Raw genomic sequence first — 22,913 nt, 5'->3', positions numbered from 1 at the left:
AACGTGAATAAATCAGGTCTGCTTTTTTTCTTTCATTCACTGGAATGTCTTTGCTGAAGAGACAAAAAAACATACCACACGAGGCTCTTGTGGCATCATCACTAACATAGCCAGCCTAGTCAGTAAGGAGCCTACGCCATAATTTCATCAGCAGCCATCTTAGAGTCAGGCAAAAACGTCCTCCGTGTTGTCAGTGTTCCATGAGAAAAAGAAAGGCTACAAGGACAGAGGAAAGAAAAGTGTTTGTGTGCGAGGGGGCAGGTAAAGGGGTGGGGGGAGGCCTTTGGGGGGCCAAAGTGACTGCAAGTGAGGAGAAAGTCCAATCCATGCAATTCAAATCAAAATTTAGACCCTTCTATTGGAACATTGACAGTAAAAAATACAAAATGTACTACACCAGGTTAAAGTCAAGAACGGTAGTGTATTTTTTTTTTTTTTTAAAGCACCTCATTAGTGTCTTCTTCAAAGAAAACCCTACCAATGGAATCGGTGAAAGTCCAGCCGTTATTTCAACAATCTGCATAACATTTAAACACATACATGACAACGTAAATTAAAACATCATTTACAAAGTGCAGTAATCGTCCTCTTTGTATGGAACAAGGCACACTTGCCATTAAAGCTGCGTCCTACATGAGCTGTAGCAAGGATCCCGAGGGCGTGGTGGTGAGGTCTCGCTGGACGCAGTCCCGTCTTGCAAAAGCAAGACTACTTCCATGTTTTCTCCATGTAGCGAGGACCCAGCCTGTAAGGCGGTCATGTCTCAAAGTCACACGTGTCCAGCCGGGAAGGATGGGGCCCACCAACAGGCAGCGAAATGTAGAATTAGCAGTCAGTCTGTTTACTTCCCCTGCTTGGATATCAGAAAAGAAGGGATTTCTTAAGAGTAGGCCTTCTTAAGAATAGGAGGCAGTTTCAGCCTCCCCACACTCCAGCGTTGGAGAACTCCTAAGGTGCGAGATGTTTCAGGGAGCAATTGTCTTTCATTGAAGCCAGAGATAATTCCTTAGAAAGAAACCTGAGGAATGTATTTTTGGCTGGAAAAATATTATTGACCTTAGAAAGTAAGATAGTTAGCATACACATGCTTTAAAAAAAATATATATATAACATGAGATATTGGAGCTTGGTGGTGTACAAGGCAGTCACAATTTCTGGACGATCAGGTGACTAAGGCACAGGAACTAAAAGTGATTTGCACAGGATGACTCAGTTTGGTCAGCCAGGATTAGGTCTCATAGGTTCATAGGGTAAAGCTAGGAGGTAGATCACAGCTCCTTTGTATCTGCTGTAGGTACCCCTTCACTTACCCCTCCAGGTCACCACCTGCCTGGCGGTGCCACATTTCTTCAACTACTGCAACCTGTGTGAGGTGCCATTTTAAGCTTCCAATGAAACCTTTTTCGCTGCGCATCGAAACACACGAATTCTATTTCAACAGGACTTAACGTTGGGCTTTCTTGAGAGTGGGAGAGACCGATTTCTTGGTTGGGGAAGGGACGGCTTAGTGAGTAGGAAGCGCATTCCCTGAAAACATGTACCGTAAGCGCAAGGCCACTTTGAAGGATTGTGGGAATGAGTGAGTGAATGAATGAGTGAGCGAGGGTGAATGAGTGAGCGAGTGAATGAGCAATTGATTGAACGGTTGAGTGAAGAGATATGAATGAGTGTGTGAAGGGTCAGTGGGTAGGTGAGTGGATAAATGGTTGAATGAGTGGGTAAGGCTATGTGAATTGGTTCTCCTCTGTTGTGCTGCGCCATACCCAACTCCATTTAGGCATTTTTTAAAAACACAGGCCTGCTGTGCAGTTCATAATTTAAGAAAATAGAAAATGGCGGCGCTCCACCAGCAAGCAGCGCCTTTACAGAGTTGAATCCCCACTGGCTTGAAATGTAACAAAAGGTTACCAGTGGTCTGAACCCAGAGCAGCCATTTTGGAATTCCACAGGGTCATGGAAGCTGAATTGCAAATGGTGGGAATCCGAGTAGCCGGATTTGTAGGTTTTCCATCCCACATGTCCGACAGTGCCAGAGCACCCCAAGGGGCTCATTGCTGAATCGGTATTTCTCTTTATCTGGGAGTTGGAACGTGTTTTGTTTTTCTGTGTCCTATTTTCCTGGCCCCCTATCGACCCACATGTGGGGGCCACCTTCCTCTGCATGCAGCTGTCTCAGCACTGGGGCTGTGCTTTTGGATCCGTTCACATCCGCTGAGCTCTCTCGCCTTCTCTGAAGTGATGTCTAATAGGGACAGGTCTGTGTGTTCAGATGAATTTGGGGTGGTTGGGGGGATGTGAAACTCTCACGGGTTAGGCTTTGCTCCTCGTGGGGCGTTCAACTTCGTGACAAGCCGCAGGAACTCCACCTTGATCCCAAATATTGAATATTCAGAGAACGCAGTGAGTTCTCCCACAGACCCCCATGCTGCTAAAACCCCACACCGCAGCCCCGCTCCTCCAGAAACCAGCTGATGTCATCGTGCCTTTCGACTGCTCTCCGGAGAGAATTCGCTTCTCGGCGCTCAACCGTTCCAAGAGTTGACAAAGAGAATCTGTCTAGGCATTCAAGAAACTAGGCCAGAGTCGAATTCTTACCTTTTAAAATAACAAAACAGTGGCATTCCACCATTTTATCAAAATGCGAACTGTTCGTTGTCAGTGATTGGCTGGAAGGAGTCACATGGTTGTTTCAGAATGAGGAAGTGCAGCGCTGTATTGGCTCACTGGAAATTGGGAGAGGTTCAGGCATTTTGGTTTACTTTGGTATTTCTGGAGGGCCAATCGGAAGAGGAAAGAGTCGGCAACATGTCAGTTGCTACTGACTTGTGACTGACTCTGCCCCAGCCTTTTGGCGACACCAGGATTTTCAGAAATATCTCTATATGTCTATATCCCTCTCCAGTCCCCCTTTCAGTAGCCATGTGTCTATAGGTATTTCCACATGTGTGTTTGTTCAATATTTGACTACTGCACCCCATCCCCCGCCCCACACTCCCTACCCCAGGAAATACCATGCTCGGCGTCCTTGCTCCCACCATCTTATAGGTTTGCTACTAAAAAGCTGGGCTGCATTGCACTGTCCCAAGAACATGTAGTCTCACTTCCACAACTAAGTTATTCAAAAAACCTGCCCAGGACATATTCCTTTTGTGCAATGTATTGCATTTGCGAAGTCAACTCCTCTGGACCCAAACTCAGTTTAATGGATGACGCCTCTACCTTGGCTTTGGGGTCATGTCAACCTTCACTTGACAAACCTTGTCATACAGCTGATTTCGAGTTCATGTAATTTCCACGCCAACATGACTTTTCATGACCTACGGTACCATACAGTTGAGTCTGTGTGTTCATCGGTGGATGCTAATTCCTGGAAACACAACCCCAAAGGTCCCATCCCATGGCAATGTCTACAGAATCGAAGAATAAGATCTGCTTGCCGGCTATTGGTCAACTGAGCGCCTGGAGACCATGCAAATGGTAGCGGTGAGCAGTATAAATCAACATAACATAACATGAGAAAGGCACCCTGGTCCTACAATCTGATCGAAGAAAAACAATCCGGAATGTTCTGTTGTGCAACATGGCGTAACCACCATGGGATTTGACAAGGCCAAATCCTGTTTGCAAGGAAATAACAATGTTCAAAATGGTGGCATTGCCTCTACTTGTCAGCGATTGATTGGTGTATTGGGTAGTCGTACAAAGATCTGTCTGCTGTCGCCAGCATCCTCTCCATCGTCCTGCAATAGTTTGGATGCCGGGATAAGAAGAAATGCATTAATGAGTGCTTGTATTGCACACCCTGTACACAAAACTACCTGTATGCACCATTGTTGGATGGAGCATTGCGGCAAGACGCATGCACCAAGGCAGATCCTTCCTTTGACTGGTACGCTTGCCCACGGCAAGAGTAAGGCCGCAAGGGACATGGCTGTTTCTCTGAACTGGAGGTTACTGTTTATCAGCAACATTGCACGATTGACCACCTCTCGCCGGGACCGGCATTCTACAACGTCTGCCTGGAAGACCCCACATTCAGTGAGGTTCACTGCACCCCGGCTCCGCAGCTGGCCCTGGTCATAGATCAGGAACTCAAAAAGGCATCATTGTGAGATCGCTAGAGATATGTCCTGCACCCCACGCCGGCTCAATAGTAATGGACTCTTCCAATAGTGCCAGTGCCCGTGCCCAAAATGTCCGGCTGTCCATTCCTCCAGATTTCCCGGATAATGCGTTCCCGCTCCTCCAGTCTCTGGGCCCGCTCCAGTTCTTCAGCAGATGTGAACACGTTGATAGTCAACGTCCCATCGTTGGTGGGGCTGTGGTTGCCCAGGGGGATATCGGTGGTGAGATTAAGCGTTTCGGCCTCCTCGTTGTTGTCGCTCTCCTCCTCCTCTTCTTCCGGTTGTGTGCCGGCGCACTCCTCTTCCTTGCTGTAATCTTTCAAGCTCTTTCTGGGCTTTCTTGGGAGAGTGTGTGCGCGAGGCTGGCAGGAGATGCGGATGACCAACAAGCAGAGGGTCAACACCAGTCCAAAGCAGACCCCCAGTACGAAATAGAGGCCAAAACTCTCTGGATTATCTGAGGGAGGAAGACAGGAAGGTTTAGACATTGATCAAAAAAGGTGGAATCATGAATCAACAAGAGCGTCGTCAACTGGTGAATTAAACGGTCTGTCTAATCGATAAACTGCAACTTCTGCATCGCCTTGAACAGTAGAACCACAATATAATATATCTTAGTATATTTTATAGTCACATATATTCTATCATTTTATGAGCAACGTCCGATACTTGACAGCAAGATATAATATTGTTGTTATACAAATGCATGTTTCCAGACTCTTTAAAGTGAAATGTTTCTGGAAAAATTGCTCTGAAAAGTACACCTATACTTGTGTGGAATAGTTAAAAACTTTACAGTAAAACTTTTTTTGAACTTTAAAGCTATCATACTATTTAATAAAAGGCCAGATGTATGTTTGTCCGGTGCCGACATGCGCAGTGGAGGCTGCCCGAACACACAGAATGCTCCACTAGAGGGAGCTGTTGTCTGAGGATATACAGTGGTCCAATGTGAATAGCTTTGCCTGTTGTCACCGCTAGAGGGAGCTGTAGGCTTGGGATCTATAGTGGTCCTACTGTGTCAATGAAAACCTGCACTTTTGCCCGTGTATACTAGTTCCTTTATATTCTATGATGAAGCGTTTCTTGATTTATTACAGCTCCATCTTTCCTATATCTGGGTAGGGCCGGTGGGTATTCTACTTTTATTAAGCACCAACTCTCCCACAGGCCTGCGGGTGCTAAAGCGGGTATAGCGGGTATAGGCAAGGTTTGTGAAGATGTGGTTGGATTTATATTGGAGTCTCCTTGAAGGTTGCAGGTGATACCCACCCCCCCAGCAGTTTCACATTCGAGTAAAGGCTTTCGGGCACACAGGGAAACAGGGTTGCCAGGTCAATAAACCTACATACATAAACCTAAGAGACATTTATGACCCCCACCAAGTTTTTCCCTGAGAACGTTTTGTTTGGGTCCACATTCCAACTTACATGCCTGCTTCTGTTAAGAAATCCTGAACATTTCTAAAAGGGCCTGCCCTGATTGGCCAGCGCTGGACTTGCTATGCCCCATCAGAGCATTGCATTTTTGGACGTCCTCTCCCACACTCCACTGAGCTCTTACCGCGTATATACGCGTAGGCCGCGATGCTGTTGCTGAGCAGCTCCATTTCTTTCTTGCGCATGTCCATCTCGACTCGCCTGGCCCTTCGGGGTGAAGGCAGACTGGCCACACCTGAAATACCAAAGCAGAAATGCGGGTGTTAAAAGCGGCCAATCTTGCACAGTAAGATGCTTAAGGGCAACAATAAAAAGTAAGGAGCAAAAGCCAGAATGTAGGGGTGCTCACTTATTTCTTTATCACCAGCTCACATTTTGGGGGAAGGAAAGATGGGCTATTCAAGGTTGGAGCGTTCACAACAGGCTGCTACCTCCGAAAGGCATGAATGAGTCAAGAGTCATTCACCTGGAAAATACTTGCAGTCAGCCCTCGGGCACAAAGCTCACACTGGTGCCTACTCGCCCCTTTGCCCCTCAAAAACTGCGGGTCCCCATTAAGATTCTGCTATCCCAAACAGATATCAATGCAATGTCTTTGTTCTAAAAAAGAATATTTGTAATCTCTGCAGTGTGTTCTGGAAAAGCGTGCATCCAGTTCACTTTGCAGAAAACCAGTGTTAGCGAAAGTCCATGCACTTTCCATGTTGGGGTCGGCTCAGAGCACCTAGAAGCACGTGCGTTTGCAGCGCTTTGCTATACGTGCAATTATAATAAATCAGTGTTAACGGAGCGCCTCTGGAGCCCTGCAGTCCGGCAGCGAGGGCCTCGTGTCTTGTATCTTTACGAGTTATTAACATACCGCCAGCTTTAATCAGTGCACAGCTCTAAAATGTTGCAAATGGTCATAGCGCATGTGTTGCAAAAGCCCTTTGCGGAGAATGCACGTGGATACCCTGGCGATGACCCCCCACATGTGGCAGAGAAGAAAAGTTACCAGGCATAGGGCAACTTGGGGGAGGCCCCGACCCATTATTTCACTAGTTTATAGCCTCTGTGTGTCTGGGGAGAGGTCTTGGTATGTTTGCCAAGGGGGAGACGTCACAGGCAGAACGGCCCCCACACTGTGCATAGCTACTGTCTCTCTTTGTGAAAATTGCTTTTCAATTCCAAGTGAAGGCAATCTTTGACTGGAAAGCTTCAGCCGTGGGCTCACAACCCAACTCTTCTCCTAATCCCCCCTTACCACTTAGTCTACCCCCCTTCCACCTAGCCAACTGCCCATGGTCTCCCCATCCTGGTCTGCTCAGAATGACTAGTGCAACACTTTCAGTTTGCAACCGATTGTAAACCTACCTACTTCACTCTGTCTTTCCACCTGTATCCTAATGTCTGACTATGTTCGCCGTATCTGTAAATGACTTGTATGTGCAACAGTGCCTCAATGCCTCTGGGTTATACATGCACTTTACAAATGAAATACATAAATAAATAGACCAAGGCTCCCTAGATTTTGTTTTACTACAACTCCCATGATCCCTCACCATTTACTATACTGGCATTGGATGATGGGAGTTGTAGTCCAAAACATCTAGATAGCCAAATGTTGCAGATGGCTAAACTATAGGGACATTAAGAGTGATGCTAGGTTAATGGGCTCTCTGTAAAGCTGCTCGGCTGTGGCTGGCCACTTTTTGACCTGTCGCTGTTCCTATACCGCCACCAACAAGACTCTACTGTAGCCCTATCATAGACATCCCAAAAGCTCAATTATAAGTCTGAGATTTGAGGAGTTCTAGGCCAACGTTTGAGATTTCACACACAAACAAGTTATGCCGCACCCCGCTGTGAGAACAAAATACTGAACTCTTGAGGCCAAGCATGCGAGAGACCATTGAGGCCAAGCATGCGAGAGACCATTAAGGCCAAGCATACGAGAGACCATTGAGGCCAAGCATGCGAGAGACCATTGAGGCCAAGCATGCGAGGCCAAGCATGCGAGAGACCATTGAGGCCAAGCATGGGAGACCATTGAAGTTATTATGTGAGAGACCCTTGCAGGCAACAGAGCCATGGAGGCCTGCTACAAGTGAGACTGCAATACATTCAACGGGGACATGAGCCCAGCCTAGGGTGAGACTGAATTAAAGGCAATGGGACCATTGAGTGAGAAGGCCTTCTTTATTGCGAGAGGCGCTTCCAGTGACTATGTCAAGAGGTGTGATATGATATGATATGATAGTTTATTTATATAGCACCTATACACAATGAGTTTCAAAGCGCTTCAAGGCAAGGGAGGGAACAATGGAAAATACAATTACATTCTTACAGGCCATGAACAGTAAGGATGTGAAATTAACTATCGTACTTGGCCTGATGACATTTCAGATAGTGTAGAGCTTAGACATAGATAAGGAAGGGAGGGGAGAGTGGGAAGGAAATTGAAACAGACAGGCGACTACCGTACTAGGCCCGACGACATTTCTCGTAGAACCGGGGAAAAACAAAAGGTGAGGGAGAGGGGTGCAGAAAGGGAGGGGAGGAACAAAACTAGCGACTATCGTAGTAGGCCTGACAACATTTCAGATAGTGCTGCAGAGGGGTTTGGGGAGGAAAAAACCAGTAAGGGCAGGGGGTGAGGCGACAGAAGATGTTGCTATCATTCTAGGTCCAGGGACAATTCTGATAGAGTAAGAGCCCTGCGGTGCTGGCAAGACCCAGGTGTGTGGGCTTAGGACACAGATGGATATTGAGGCAAGACTGGAAGAATGCCCTAGAATGGCAGTTGCTGGCTGCATTGTCTTTACAGCATCACAATGAACTACTCCAGAAGCTGAGACATGCTTTGCACAGCCATGGGACAGAGTGCCCTTTCTGCAAGGGCTCCATGCACAGGAAAGCACTCTATGGGTGTACTGCATTGCAGCCTGGAATCGCCCTTCTTCTGAGCTGTTGCGCCCTCTGCTGTCGGCAGTGCTTCTGAGTGCAACATGCTACTGTTCCACACTAGCGGGGAATCCCGGGAGACGTTTGGAATCCTTTCACATCTCATTAGGATTCCCGCAAAGTGTGCTGTGATATGTAGCATTTGCAGAGTGCTTAAATGCCACTGGTCTGGCTTTGAAGCACCGTGGGGCTCCCTGCCAAGATCAATGAACACTGTGTTATATTATGAAGAAATTATAAAGCTGGCATAATTGGGGCCTTACAGTGCTCAGGGGTGGACTGGGAACTAAAAGAGGCCCTGGAAATAATCACTGGGGACCAAAAGAGGCCCTGGAAATAATTACGGGGGACCAAAAGAGGCCCTGGAAATAAAGTTCAAAGTGGCCCCAATCGACACATTTTCAGCGAGCCCAATGCTTTTCTTATGAGAATATTTGGAAATGCCACACAAGAGGCCCAGGGTGCAGAGGCCCACCAGGAAATCTCCAGAGTTCCCTATAGGCCAGTAGACCTTGAGTAATCCCAGCCAAAATAACTGCCCCACTGCCCAGCTGGTGGTCCTCTGTGCCTAGAGCGAACTGACAGCCTGCAGCACACCCTCGCTCCCATTCACTTTTCACAGTGTACAGGGCTGCCTGTCTGTGGCACACCCATCAAGATCCCAGCACAGAACTCTATTGCCCCACGCCAAGATCATTGCAGTGTGTTCTGATGTTTAGAATGTATAAAGCTCCTACCTACCATCAGTTATGAGCAAGACAGCCACCTTTCCTCTGGTTCATTGTACAGTATTTTTTTGTTTTGTTGATTGTATTTGATATTTATATAACGCACAAAGCCCAGAGGCATCTAGGCGCCTTAACTTAAGAATATGGTTACAGTAAGTGTTTGAAGCAAACAAGTTACAATAGTTACAGCCAGGCATACATTGGACCTGGATAGTGCAAAAAATACGTACTTGGAAAAGCTTGCCTCTTGTTGCGGGAAATTACATCAGGAGTACATATGGGGACATAATAGGTGCATATCACACAGATGCAAAAGTCTAGCAATGGGCAACCACATGGTGCCTACCTCATGTTGTAGGCCGGCAGCAGCACACAGATACGAAAGTCCAGAAATGGGCAAGTACATAGTGCCAACCCCATATTGCAGGGCGGCAATGGCACATAAATGTGAAAGTCCAGCAGTGGGCACCTACAAGGTGCCTACCCCCCGTGGCAGGGCGGCAGCAGCACACAGATGCGAAAGTCCAGTAATGGGCAAATACATGGTGCCTGCCCCATGTTGCAGGGCGGCAGCAGGACACAGATGCGAAAGTCCAGTAATGGGCAAATACATGGTGCCTACCCCATGTTGCAGGGCGGCAGCAGCACACAGATGCGAAAGTCCAGAAATGGGCAAATACATGGTGCCTACCCCATGTTGCAGGGCGGCAGCAGCATGCAAATGCCAAAATGAATTAGGGGCACTATCAGGCTTGGAAGAATGGGATGTGGGGAGGGGGGAGGACATCAAGGGCAAGAGAGGGGGGTGGAGGGCACACACAGCATCATAGGTGACCGGGGGGCACACAGCGTCACATGTGACAGGGGGGCACACAGCATCACAGGTGACCAGGGGGGGTAGGGAAGCACACAGCAGCACAGGCAACAGGGGGGGTAGGAGAGCACACAGCATCACAGGAGACAGGGGGGTAGGGGAGCACACAGCATCACAGGCGCCCAGTGAGACGGATGAGGGCCAGCACCAGCATCACAGGTGACCAGGGGGGGCGTAGGGGAGCACACAGCATCACAGGTGACCGGGGGCGTAGGGAAGCACACAGCATCACAGGTGACCAGGGGGGGCGTAGGGGAGCACACAGCATCACAGGTGACCGGGGGCGTAGGGAAGCACACAGCATCACAGGCCACCGGGGGGAAGGGGAGCACACAACATCACAGCAGGCGACCAGGAGGGGGGTAGGGGAGCACATAGTTTTACTGGCGACCAGGGAGGGGGGTAGGGGAGCACATAGCATCACAGGTGACCGGGGGTGGGAGGGGAGCACACAGCATCACAGGTGACCAGGGAGGGTAGGGGAGCACACAGCATCACAGGCGTCCATGGGGGAGGAACACATGGCATCACAGGCGACCAGTGGGGGGTTAGGGGAGCACACAGATTCACAGGTGGCCGCGGGGGGGGGGGAGCACACAGCATCACAGGCGACCAGAGGATGCGGGGGGGCAGGGGATCACACAGCTTCACAGGCGACCAGGGGGGCATAGGGGAGCACACAGCATCACAGGTGACCAGGGGGGGGGGGGTAGGGAAGCACACAGCATCACAGGCCACCGGGGGGAAGGGGAGCACACAACATCACAGCAGGCGACCAGAAGGGGGGGTAGGGGAGCACATAGTATTACTGGCGACCAGGGAGGGGGTAGGGTAGCACATAGCATCACAGGAGACCGGGGGTGGGAGGGGAGCACACATCATCACAGGTGATCAGGGGGGGGTAGGGGAGCACACAGCATCACAGGCGTCCATGGGGGAGGAACACATGGCATCACAGGTGACCAGTGGGGGGGTTAAGGGAGCACACAGATTCACAGGTGGCTGGGGGGAGCACACAGCATCACAGGCGACTAGGGGATGCGGGGGGGGGGCAGGGGAGCACACAGCATCATAGGCGACCAGGGGGGCATACCTGTAGCGGACAGGGAGCAGACAGGGGCATCATAGTGGGCCTTGGATTCTGGTGCTGGCTTCTGCCTCCCGGTTGCTCAGATTGGTTTATCTAGACCTGTGCAACCAATGGGAGGGGAGACCAGTAGCCAGCCCAAGGCAGTTACTGCAGGTAAGGTGGTGCCGTCATCTTGAAGGCACTGAAGCACAAACAGCCTCCAGTGCACCAAAAGCTAAATTGCAGCAAAACCCAGGAACTGGGTTGAAATAAAGAATAGAGATTGCTCTTGTCACAATCTGCATGTTGCATGAAGATGTTAAACAATTTTGCTTTCAGTATGATGAAAAACGTCACATCAGGCGCGATGGCTGCCAAAATGAAGCGCTTACCCAGCAAAATTAGTAGCTCCTGGTGGTTTCTTGTAGGTGGACAGAAATGCTCAGGAGGGAGGGCAGCAGGGCTCCACAGGCACACAAGGTGAAAGTAGACAGAACAGACAGCCTGCAGTGCACCCTCCCAGGATCCCAGCACAGTGCGCACAGGGGTGGACTGGGAATAAAAGGTGGCCCTGGAAATGTTTTTCACAATAGCCCTATATCACATTGTTCGTGCGAAAAATAGTGAATTTTAAAACACATTTTCCCTGGATTGGGATTAAAAAGTAGTATGCATAACAGCAAAAAATGTACTCAAAACTGAGCAAAAAAATACTGCAAGCTTAATAACAAATTCTTTACTTAAAAGGGTGAGGGGAGATAGAGGTAGCAGGGGTACTAGGAGAGTAGGTTACAGGCAGAGCCGGCCTTAGTGGGGGCAAGCCGGGTGACCGCCCGGTGCGCCACGCCCTCCAGGGCACCATTAGCCCCCGCCACGCCAGCTCGGGGGAGTCTTTCAAGGGCTCCCCCGTGCTGGAGTAGTGGGAGGAGATGCGGCATGCAGCCTTTTCATGTAAAAGTCGCCCACGGCGGCGGGCTAAATGCGCCCCTCCACCGCGGGTGCCTTTGATGACAAAAGGCGCATTAGCCCCCCCACCACGCCAGCTCGGGGGAGTCTTTCAAGGGCTTCCCTGAGCTGGCGTGGTGGCAGAAGGTGTGGCAGGCGCTGCATTGTCATTGAATGCACCCGCGGCGGCGGGCTCATTCATTGACAATGGGATACTAACGCGCCCTATTTAACCTCCTGGCCGGAGCGAGGAGGTAAAAAAAAACAAAAACAAAAAAAAGTAGCCCATCCTGGCTCTGGCCCTGGCCCCTTCCTCCCTGCCCCCTGTTAACCAGGGGCGCCCGAGGAGGAAGGGGGCATCAATTCGCCCAGGGTGCTCCTGCCCTTAAGGCCGGTCCTGGTTACAGGATCAGTAAACCAAGATACCCCCCACTAAAGAGGCCTGCCAGGAAACCAGAAGATTTCCCACCAGTTGTAGTAGTTACAGCGGCTCGCCCCTCTGCTTTGGCCTGTGCGCTATTAGATGGATGGAACGGGTGTAGTAGGTGGATGCAACGGGTGTAGTATGTGGATGGAACAGGTGAATTATGTAGCAGGGGTACTAGGAGAGTAGGTTACAGGCAGAGCCGGCCTTAGTGGGGGCAAGCCGGGTGACCGCCCGGTGCGCCACGCCCCCCAGGGCACCATTAGCCCCCGCCACGCCAGCTCGGGGGAGTCTTTCAAGGGCTCCCCCGTGCTGGAGTAGTGGGAGGAGATGCGGCATGCAGCCTTTTCATGTAAAAGTCGCCCACGGCGGCGGGCTAAATGCGCCTCTCCACCGCGGGTGCCTTTGATGACAAAAGGCGCATTAGCCCCCCCACCACGCCAGCTGGGGGGAGTCTTTCAAGGGCTTCCCCGAGCTGGCGTGGTGGCAGAAGGTGTGGCAGGCGCTGCATTGTCATTGAATGCACCCGCGGCGGCGGGCTCATTCATTGACAATGGGATACTAACGCGCCCTATTTAACCTCCTGGCCGGAGCGAGGAGGTAAAAAAAAACAAAAACAAAAAAAAGTAGCCCATCCTGGCCCTGGCCCTGGCCCCTTCCTCCCTGCCCCCTTTTAACCAGGGGCGCCCGAGGAGGAAGGGGGCATCAATTCGCCCAGGGCGCTCCTGCCCTTAAGGCCGGTCCTGGTTACAGGATCAGTAAACCAAGATACCCCCCACTAAAGAGGCCTGCCAGGAAACCAGAAGATTTCCCACCAGTTGTAGTAGTTACAGCGGCTCGCCCCTCTGCTTTGGCCTGTGCGCTATTAGATGGATGGAACGGGTGTAGTAGGTGGATGCAACGGGTGTAGTATGTGGATGGAACAGGTGAATTATGTAGCAGGGGTACTAGGAGAGTAGGTTACAGGCAGAGCCGGCCTTAGTGGGGGCAAGCCGGGTGACCGCCCGGTGCGCCACGCCCCCCAGGGCACCATTAGCCCCCGCCACGCCAGCTCGGGGGAGTCTTTCAAGGGCTCCCCCGTGCTGGAGTAGTGGGAGGAGATGCGGCATGCAGCCTTTTCATGTAAAAGTCGCCCACGGCGGCGGGCTAAATGCGCCCCTCCACCGCGGGTGCCTTTGATGACAAAAGGCGCATTAGCCCCCCCACCACGCCAGCTGGGGGGAGTCTTTCAAGGGCTTCCCCGAGCTGGCGTGGTGGCAGAAGGTGTGGCAGGCGCTGCATTGTCATTGAATGCACCCGCGGCGGCGGGCTCATTCATTGACAATGGGATACTAACGCGCCCTATTTAACCTCCTGGCCGGAGCGAGGAGGTAAAAAAAAACAAAAACAAAAAAAAGTAGCCCATCCTGGCCCTGGCCCTGGCCCCTTCCTCCCTGCCCCCTTTTAACCAGGGGCGCCCGAGGAGGAAGGGGGCATCAATTCGCCCAGGGCGCTCCTGCCCTTAAGGCCGGTCCTGGTTACAGGATCAGTAAACCAAGATACCCCCCACTAAAGAGGCCTGCCAGGAAACCAGAAGATTTCCCACCAGTTGTAGTAGTTACAGCGGCTCGCCCCTCTGCTTTGGCCTGTGCGCTATTAGATGGATGGAACGGGTGTAGTAGGTGGATGCAACGGGTGTAGTATGTGGATGGAACAGGTGAATTATGTGGATGGAACAGGTGAATTATGTGGATGGAACAGGTGAAGTTGATGGATGGAACAGGTGATGTATGTGGAAGGACGGGTGAAATATGTGCATTAATAGAGGGAAATGGATGGATGAAATGAGTGAAGTATGTGGATGGAACGGGAGAAGTATTGTGGTTGGAACGAGTGAAGTATGTGGATGGAACGGGTGTTATATTTGGTTGGAACGGGTGAAGTATGTGGTCGGAACGGGTGTAGTATGTGGATGCAATGGGTGAAATGGATGGATGGAACTGATGAAATTGGTGGATGGAACGGGTGAAGTACGGGAACGAGGGATGACATATGTGGATGAAACAAGGAAAATGGATAGACAAAACGGGTGTAGTATGTGGATTGAAATGGTGAAGTATGAGGATGGAAAGGGTGAGGTATGTGGATGGGATGGGTGAAGTATGGGGATTGGGCGGGTGAAGTATGCGGATGGAACATGTGAAGTATGTGGATGGAACGGGTGAAGTATGTGGATGGAATGGGTGAAGTAGGTAGTTGAAACAGACAAAATATATGGTTGGAACGGGTGAAGTACGTAGTTGGTACGGGTGAAGCGTGTGGATAGAACGGGTGGATAGAACGGGTGAAATATGTGGATGGAACGGGCAAAGTATGTGGAAGGAACGGGGTGAAGTATGTGGATAGAACCTGGAAGTTTGTGGATGGACCAGGAGAAGTGGGTGGAATGGGTGGTGTGGGTGGATGGAAGTGGGAGTGCACAGAATGGTGGGAGTGCACAGAATGGTTGGAGTGCATAGAATGGTGGGAGTGCATAAAATGGTGGGAGTCCATAGAAGGGTGGGAGTGCATAGAATGGTGAGAGCGCATAGAATGGTGGGAGCGCATAGAATGATGGGAGTGCATAGAGTGATGGGAGTGCATAGAGTGGTGGCAGTGCATAGACTGGTGGGAGTTCATAGACTGGTGGGAGTTCATAGACTGGTGAGAGTGCATAGACTGGTGAGAGTGCATAGACTGGTTGGAGTGCATGGAACGGCCGAAGTGCATGGAACTACTGCAGTGTACTCAATCTCAAGATAAACTACCTTATCACATTGCCACGCTTACTCTCTTCTCTACACCACCAGTCAACTAGAACACAGCGATACTATGACACCATTCGGTATAGCTGTTCTCATATCATCACTTGCCTCATACCCACCAGCATCCTATATAAACACAGCTGGTTATACACCCTCCAGCCTAGGCGGTCTCCTCAGGCCTAACGCAGCCAGAATCGGTCTGGATAACAACCTGCCAGAACGAACACATACTCTTGATCTCCCAACCACCACACCTACCGCTAAGAAGCAGTTATCACAGGAATGCAACACTGCTGCACACATATCCGGTGCTCACATGCACCTTATGACTCTCTCTCTTCTGACTTGAACTTCGGTTCCCGAGGGCGTTCAAACGACCAGCACCTTGAGATCATACCAATGGTACATAAGGCGCTATATAAATGCAAAATAACATAACAATAACATAACATTTGATTTCATTTAATTTATTCATTCATTTGCTTTGTGCTCAGTTCATTTCATGATTATTTTACTTCAGTTTTATATGGGTTCCTTGTAGTCCGCTTCTGCGGTTGGAGGGTGCCTGGCCCCCTGGGTGCCCGAGGGCCTCGTTCCCGATCGGCGTCGCCTCTCTTTTTTTTCTTGCCCGCACACACCTCTTGCCGTCTGCCTTCCCTGTCTTCTCTCCAGAGACACAGGGATTGGCCTCTGCGATATTATGTGTATTAGTAAGCGCCTTGCTAGCCAGAAGCGCAGCGGACCCGCGCACTGTGCGTGCCAAAGCCGCGCCTAAGTCAAGCCTGTCTGTGCTCGTTTGGGCGCCGGACAGGCCTTAGCCGGACTTACTAGCAGATGCCCCGCCTTGAGTGAAATTTAGTTTGTCTCCTTGTGACCCTCTAGTAAGCCTTGCTCCTCCTGATACTGTCTTCCTTCATGGTTTTAGACTTAAATTGGATAGCTCTCCTGCAGCTAATCCCATTGGTAGTCCCTTGAAATATTTTTTACTAAATGCACGCTCGTTAGGAGCACATGCTGTCATGTTATGATCAGATTAGGCAGTTTCTGCCGGATATTTTGTGCGTGATAGAAACATGGTCAGCAAACACCTCTGGCCCCGAGGCGGCTCAAGCATTACCGCCTAACTATGGTATTATCCGGCTGGACCGTGTATCCGCCAAACCCGGGGTGGGAGGCGGGAGTGTTGCGCTGATGTTATTTATTTATTTTTTGCATTTGTATAGCGCACACAAATCCTAAGGCATCGCGGCGCTACGATTCAGTTACATGTGTCCGATAGCTGTGGAGTTCTTGGTACAAGAATAAAGAGGGGTACATAAATATTAAAAAACGTATGAAACTTTTATCATAGAGGTAAGGATGAGGAAATGTTCATACATAGATTCAGGGGCAGAGACAGTACTGCCGCCATGTTCAATTCACAAAAGATCTTGACGCCTCGCACTTTAGAAAATTCAATATAAATGGAAGCACTACTTGGTCGCGTGGCTATCTCGGCCTTGCGTGCGGTACACATTTTAACAGTTTATCGCCCAACCGGCGCAGAATAAATTTCTGTAGCTTGTCCCTTCAATGGGCCTGCTGCACTTCAGTCTATATTTACAAACCTACTTATAGTAGGAGATTTTGATCTTAAACGTAACCCTAAATTGGATCCATCCTCCACCCAATTTGTTAATGCTATGAATGACTTAGATCTGCTGCCGTTGGTACGTGGGTCCACTCACCAATCAGGAAATACACTTGACCTGATATTTGCGGTGGAATCGCTGGCCACCTGGTTACTCCTTTCTAATCTGGAATGAGGTGTATTTTGCCCAAACCATTGGTAACACTTGGGCGAAGCTGGCATTCAGTGGCCAATGCCTGTATTGTATCTTCTTTTATGGATAACTGCATCGGGTTGAATGGTCTCTTAAACCAAAGGAATTGTTCTCATTGGTTCGCCTGCTTCCTGCCAATCCTAAACTTGCAGCTACTGTCGCCCCGTCTCTGGGTCTATGTGAATCGCTATCAAGTTTTTCATATAAAATATTGAAGACATTTGTTGTAAAATCTCTGCTTCTAAAACAAATGACTCGACTGTTGATGCATCGTCCACCGTGTCTTCTTACGCGTGGTCATCTTGCCCCCTCTTTACTGGTGAGGATGTTCTGGCTGCTGCAGCCACGGTCTAATCGGCGTCTCCCCGGGATCCAATCCCTCTCTGGGTTCTTAAGGAGATTAGGCCAGATATAGCCCTGGTTCCCTAGGTGTTAACACAGGCCTGTGTCGTCCCACCCCTGAACAAACCTTCTCTCGACCCTAATATCCCTGCTAATTTCCGACCTATCTCTCTTCTCTCCTTTCTCATGAAACTTATGGAATCTCTTACTTCCCTGCTTCTGAGCACTTTTCTTGAGAATTCCTTTTTCTTCTACTCTTTTCAATCGGGTTTTCGACCGGGCCGCGTTACTGAAACCGTCCTTGTGACGACCTGGCTCGGCTATCAGAGTGGGTGGACTGATTCTTTTAGATCTATGGATACAGTTGACCACCCCATCCTACTAGATCGTTTGGCCAGGGCAGGTCTCTTAGGCCCCGTCCTATCGTGGTTCTCCTCTTTTTTTCTCAGATAGAAGTCAAAGCATCTCTCTTTTTCCTTTTCGGTCTGGTTCTATTGGTCTTTCATGTGGGGTTCCGCAGGGTTCTGCCTTGTCCCCAATACTGTTCATTGTTTATATCCAGCCATTGGTCAGTCTCATCCACCCCCATGGTCTCTGTTGCTCCTCCCATCCTTATGATACCCAGATTATTATACAATGCAATCTGGAAGAATTGGATAATTTGTCTCGGTTTACGGAATGCCTGGAGACCGTGGGGCGGTGGATGGGCGACAACTGGCTGAAATTGAATGGGTCTCACAACACACACAAAGAGACCCCAGGGCTCTACAAAAAGTGGGTGCCCCTGGAATGACAACCCTTCAAAAACAACAAACCCACTTGCAAGTACAGATTCTAAGTTTTTTAATTTTTCAATTTAATATGAAACACAATTTTTACAGTTTCATTACACTTATATCTTGAGGCAGAGTGACCCAGCATAACACTCTCTTACAAATGTTATTCGACAAAAATATTTATGTATAAAATCAATTTCATAAGCATTAGAAAAAACATATTAATACAATACACATCATTAATATTATTCTTTAACACAATGCATCTCAACCAACACACATTCACTCTCATTCACGCTTAAAGTGTCGAGTGCTCAAACTTTGAAAACCCTCATCTACTCCTAACATTTAAGAACGCTGTTCAACAGAGGAACGGAAATATCCTCACGCCTGTCCTAATGTTCTGTTCTGATTGCATCACCGCCTCCAAAGGGGCACAGTACTGTGTTGTAATGTGCTGGCGCTGTGGAATGTTGAGTTGGTGGAAAGTTGGTGTGGAGTGTTGTCCTTTGAGGGTTGAGATTCTAAGGGGACAGTTCGGGAGAGAGGGTGAGCTGAGCTGTGTGGATGGGCCAGTGTTGTCTTCCCTGTGTACTCAAGAATTTACCTGTACATCCGGGCACAATAAACTTACATGTATGTAACTTACCTGGTTCCTGTTTGGTGGAAGAACCCCACCTTGGTTATTTTCACTGACGATGAGGATTCCTATGCCGGGACCAGGTGCTGCTGCGGGGAAGAAGTAGGCGGGAGACACTGCCCTCGAAGAGACTCATCCACGTTGCCACCAGCTAGGGCCGCAGGCTGGGCGGTGCAGCAGGCGCAATTGCTGGGAGCAGCTGAGGCAACGACTGGCAGCGTCGTCCATATAACTGTTCAAGTGTCACAGCGTATTCAAGCGGCGCAGAGGAGACAGTCCTGGGATTACTGGCTGGTGGCGCAGAAAGTTTCCTGACCTGTTATCTGGGCGGAGCAGGCCGTTTTGTGGTCTTGACTTTTTGGATCCCCTGGTGGTGCTGCGATCCATGAGGTATAGAGGTGGGACAGAGAGTGGTGGATGGCGGGCCGACAGGCGGTTATGGCAGCCCACGCTCCTAATTGGAGCAAATTTACGGAGATGGAGAGCGGTTTCAGTAGGATGGTCCCTGTACAGCGGGAAGGACATCCTGCTCTCTCCATTGGTTCTCCTGTTCCGGTGATGCTGCACCAAGACGTTGCAATGCTCACGAGTCACACGGCAGGACGCTGGTGTGTGTGCAGCCGTTGCCCCGCACATGGTGTAGTGGAGTCATCGGGTGTTTTGCGGCCGTTCCCTAAGGATGTTAATTCCATTCGGGTTTTCCCACAACCGTAATGTACGTAGCAAAGATATTTCTATAGGCGGCGTGATGTCCAAGATGATTTGGTTTTACATAAACGGCGAGTGGAACGCCGGGGTCAGGATGAAGGCGGCGAGGTTCTTGAGAACTCGAGTGGCGTGGCATGCCATATAGGAGGTTGGCATACCCCAGAGACAGGCGCGGATGGTCGGGACGTTCCACCTGGTGGTGCTGTAGTTCTGAGTTGCGAAGTGAGTGCAGAAAGGAACTGGTGTGCTCCCAACATATGCGCAAGGTGTGAGCGCATATCAAGAGACCTGAGGGTCATGGACCAAGAGTTGCGGGCGTGGTTTGTGGACCATGGTCGAGTTTACTCGCTAAGGGACGATTTGCATGTCTTCATATGATATAATATGGCATTTATAACGCGCCTATAAACAAGTGTTTCAAGGCGCGACGAGGCAAGGGAGGGGGAACAAGAGGAGAACAGATAACGATCCTACTAGGCCAGGTGTCATTCAGATCGCGCAAGTGCATGGGAAGGGGGAATGGGAAAAGTGCGAGGGTGCAGGGGGAGGGGAAAGTGAAGTAGATGGGATAGAAGGATAAGAATAAATAGACGGCCAGCTAGTGGAAAGTGCAAGGTAAGTGCAGGCATAAGTGCAGGTAGGGGGACTGTAGGATACAGAAACAGTCTCCAAGTGTGGGGTAGCCAGGGAGGCAGTGCAGTTGAGCAACTGGCAGGGCCGGGCCTGTGAGCAGAGAGGGAGGCCATGTAACCAGTGCAGTTTCAGCCAGGAATCAGCATCTCTTAAAGAGGCCTGTGATTTTCTAGTTGTGGTGCTGGTGTTGTGGCCTCTGGGTTAGCGTTTGTTAGTGGGGTTGGACATGGGTTGATGCTATTTAGGGCCGGTAAAGTTGGGGTGAGTGTTCCTGTTGTGGCCCTTGTTACCCCACTAGTACTCTATAATATTTCCAAGATGTATTATGTTTTGCTTTTGTGTTGCGTTTGGTGGAAAGTTGGTGTGGAGTGTTGTCCTTTGAGTGTTGAGATTCCAAGGGGACAGTTAGAGAGAGAGAGTGAGCTGTGTGGATGGGCCAGTGTTGTCTTCCCTGTGTACTCAAGAACGTACCTGTACATCCGGGAACAATAAACTTACATGTATGTAACTTACCTGGTTCCTGTTTGCTGTATGGTGGAAGGACTCCACCTTGGTTACTTCATACTGCTACACAATGTGTATGCCTATTAACACTGATCTTCATAGTCTGAGTGTGACACTTGACACCGAATAAACAGATGATATCAGGTGTGTGTCACAAACTGCCCAACATGTTTCATCCCTTCCCAATTATTGTCTCAGGTTACAGGCACTTCCTCAGGGGAACAATGGTATATGCACTGGTATGGCAGATCTTGCAGATCTTTTATGAAAATGTCAAGTCTAAGACAACCTCTGTATAAGAAGAGTTGAAATCAGAGAGCTGTCTGCTACTTCCTCATTTGTTGCAAATGCATCGTTAACTTTGCCTTAAATTCTAAGTTTCAATGCGCAGCTAGTCCTTGGATGCAGAAGGCGGGATCTGGTGGTCATAGCGTAGTTTTCTTCTTTTAACGACCGTCAGCTCTGTCAATCGTAAGTTTGCAGTGCCTGTAAATGTGTTTGAAATGCAGTCGTTCACGGTTTAAGATGTCACTGCCCCTGGAGACACTTTCATCTGCCGTTTGGCTGATTCGGATCGAATGCAATATTTGTGGTGTTGCAATATTTTGTCACTTTAGGTGATGCTGTTTTTAGACATATGTACTGAACATTTTTACATGTTTGTTATTTAATTAAAGATGTATACTTTTCTATACACTATTTAGTAATGCTATTGTTGTCGCATACTCCTGCAAAACCAGCTGAAAAGATCTTTTATCATGTTCTGGTCTTTCCCCTAGAGTCTCTCTTTAGTATCCCTTGTTAAATCTCTTTAGACTCTTGGTATCTCTCTTTCGACTCTCTTTCCCCTAGAGTCCTCTCCCCTAGAGTCTCTCTTTGTTGTATTCGTTCTGATTGGCACATGAAAAATCTCCAGAACTTAATCAGGGGCTTATTCTTATTCAAGTTCAATGCCAGGTCCTTAGTCTCCCACACCCAATTCTTAGCAATTCTATGTGAATACAATATCTTATACACAAATCTACAGTTCCATTTAAAACTTCTCCTAGTTTACAATATTGCACAGTTAACATCTTTGGGATTTCCCAATTTGCAATACTGTCCTGTCCAACTTCTGGGGATCTTGACGAACACATCTTGATTTCTAAAAGCAATCCCCATATCAATTTTTTGCTAGCTAACATAATGCTCAAATCGTATAAGTCTTCGATTGAAAACAACATCTGTTATAACTCCTCAAAGTGGTAAGTACAACAGGTTCGTGAGGGTCCAGGCCAATTCTGGGCGACCCTTCATTGTCATACAGACATCAGTAGGCCCGCCCAGTGAGATCCATGCAATTACATTAGAACTCCCAGCGCCACCAATTTCCTCTTTTTTTGGAAACTCTCTATTTCCTTCGTAGTACCTTAGGGTGTTTGTTCTTTTTGCACCTGTATTGCCGTAGAAGGAACCGTCTCTCGATACAGCATTTACAGCACGGCGCAGCGTTGCTACAAACCAAAACATCCATGCCAGTATTCATACTATAATTTTAACACTACTAAGCATTTATTCAAACCTCTTACCCGCTCATTTGAAGTCTACCGCTTAACGCGGGAGTTATTCCATGAAACTCGAATGGGCCACTTGACCTCCCTGTGCTGCAATCGAAATGAAGTAGCGTCTAAGTACAATGATCCAACAACGTTGCACCCAACTCATGTCAGCGGCTGATATGCCCCTCTCCTTACTTACCTGCACACTTTATTTATCGTGTAGCCTTCTTACTCTGCGCTCTCGTATTAACAATCCGCCATTGCGGTTCATTCAACATTTGGAAATCAACCGCTATTCAGGCTTGATGATGTCACTCAGACTGCGGTCCTTTCCTCTAGCTCCCACTGTACATCGTTATGGTAACTGCTGGAAGCGTTCCTCGTGCGATAGCTTCTCATGATGCCCCACAATAAACCAATTCGATCAGACCGCTCCTTACACTCAGTCTCAATATTTTGTTTGTAATTAGATGGAAACCCCAATCAATTTGCCTGCGAAATCGCAGTCTAGTTTTGTTTGATTAATGTTTTAACCAAATCCACTCAATGCTCTCATTTAGCCCATTCTTGCCACTCTGAGGAAGGAATATGAGCTCCTGCTCCTTCCTCAACAACTTCTC

The 22,913-nt window shown here is 49.0% G+C and overlaps 1 protein-coding gene across 2 annotated transcripts in view; it reads right to left on the bottom strand.

Moving 5' to 3' along the window:
* Nucleotides 1–401: 401 nt before the first annotated feature.
* The window catches only part of EVA1B (eva-1 homolog B), a 161,106-nt gene continuing 138,594 nt past the window's right edge, over nucleotides 402–22,913 (bottom strand). For both annotated transcript variants that reach the window (XM_069622631.1, XM_069622630.1), the window contains exons 2-3: nucleotides 5,688–5,798; nucleotides 402–4,581 (exon numbers count right to left, since the gene is read on the bottom strand). In XM_069622631.1, coding sequence (XP_069478732.1) covers nucleotides 4,148–4,581; nucleotides 5,688–5,798 — 545 coding nt within the window. In that variant the 3' untranslated portion in view covers nucleotides 402–4,147. The remainder of the gene's footprint in view (nucleotides 4,582–5,687; nucleotides 5,799–22,913) is intronic.

This window comes from Ambystoma mexicanum, chromosome 11 (assembly GCF_040938575.1).
Source record: "Ambystoma mexicanum isolate Mex_15411 chromosome 11, UKY_AmexF1_1, whole genome shotgun sequence".
Taxonomy (NCBI): domain Eukaryota; kingdom Metazoa; phylum Chordata; class Amphibia; order Caudata; family Ambystomatidae; genus Ambystoma; species Ambystoma mexicanum.
The sequence above is the reverse complement of the archived record's forward strand: the minus strand, read 5'-3'. Positions and strand labels throughout refer to the sequence as shown.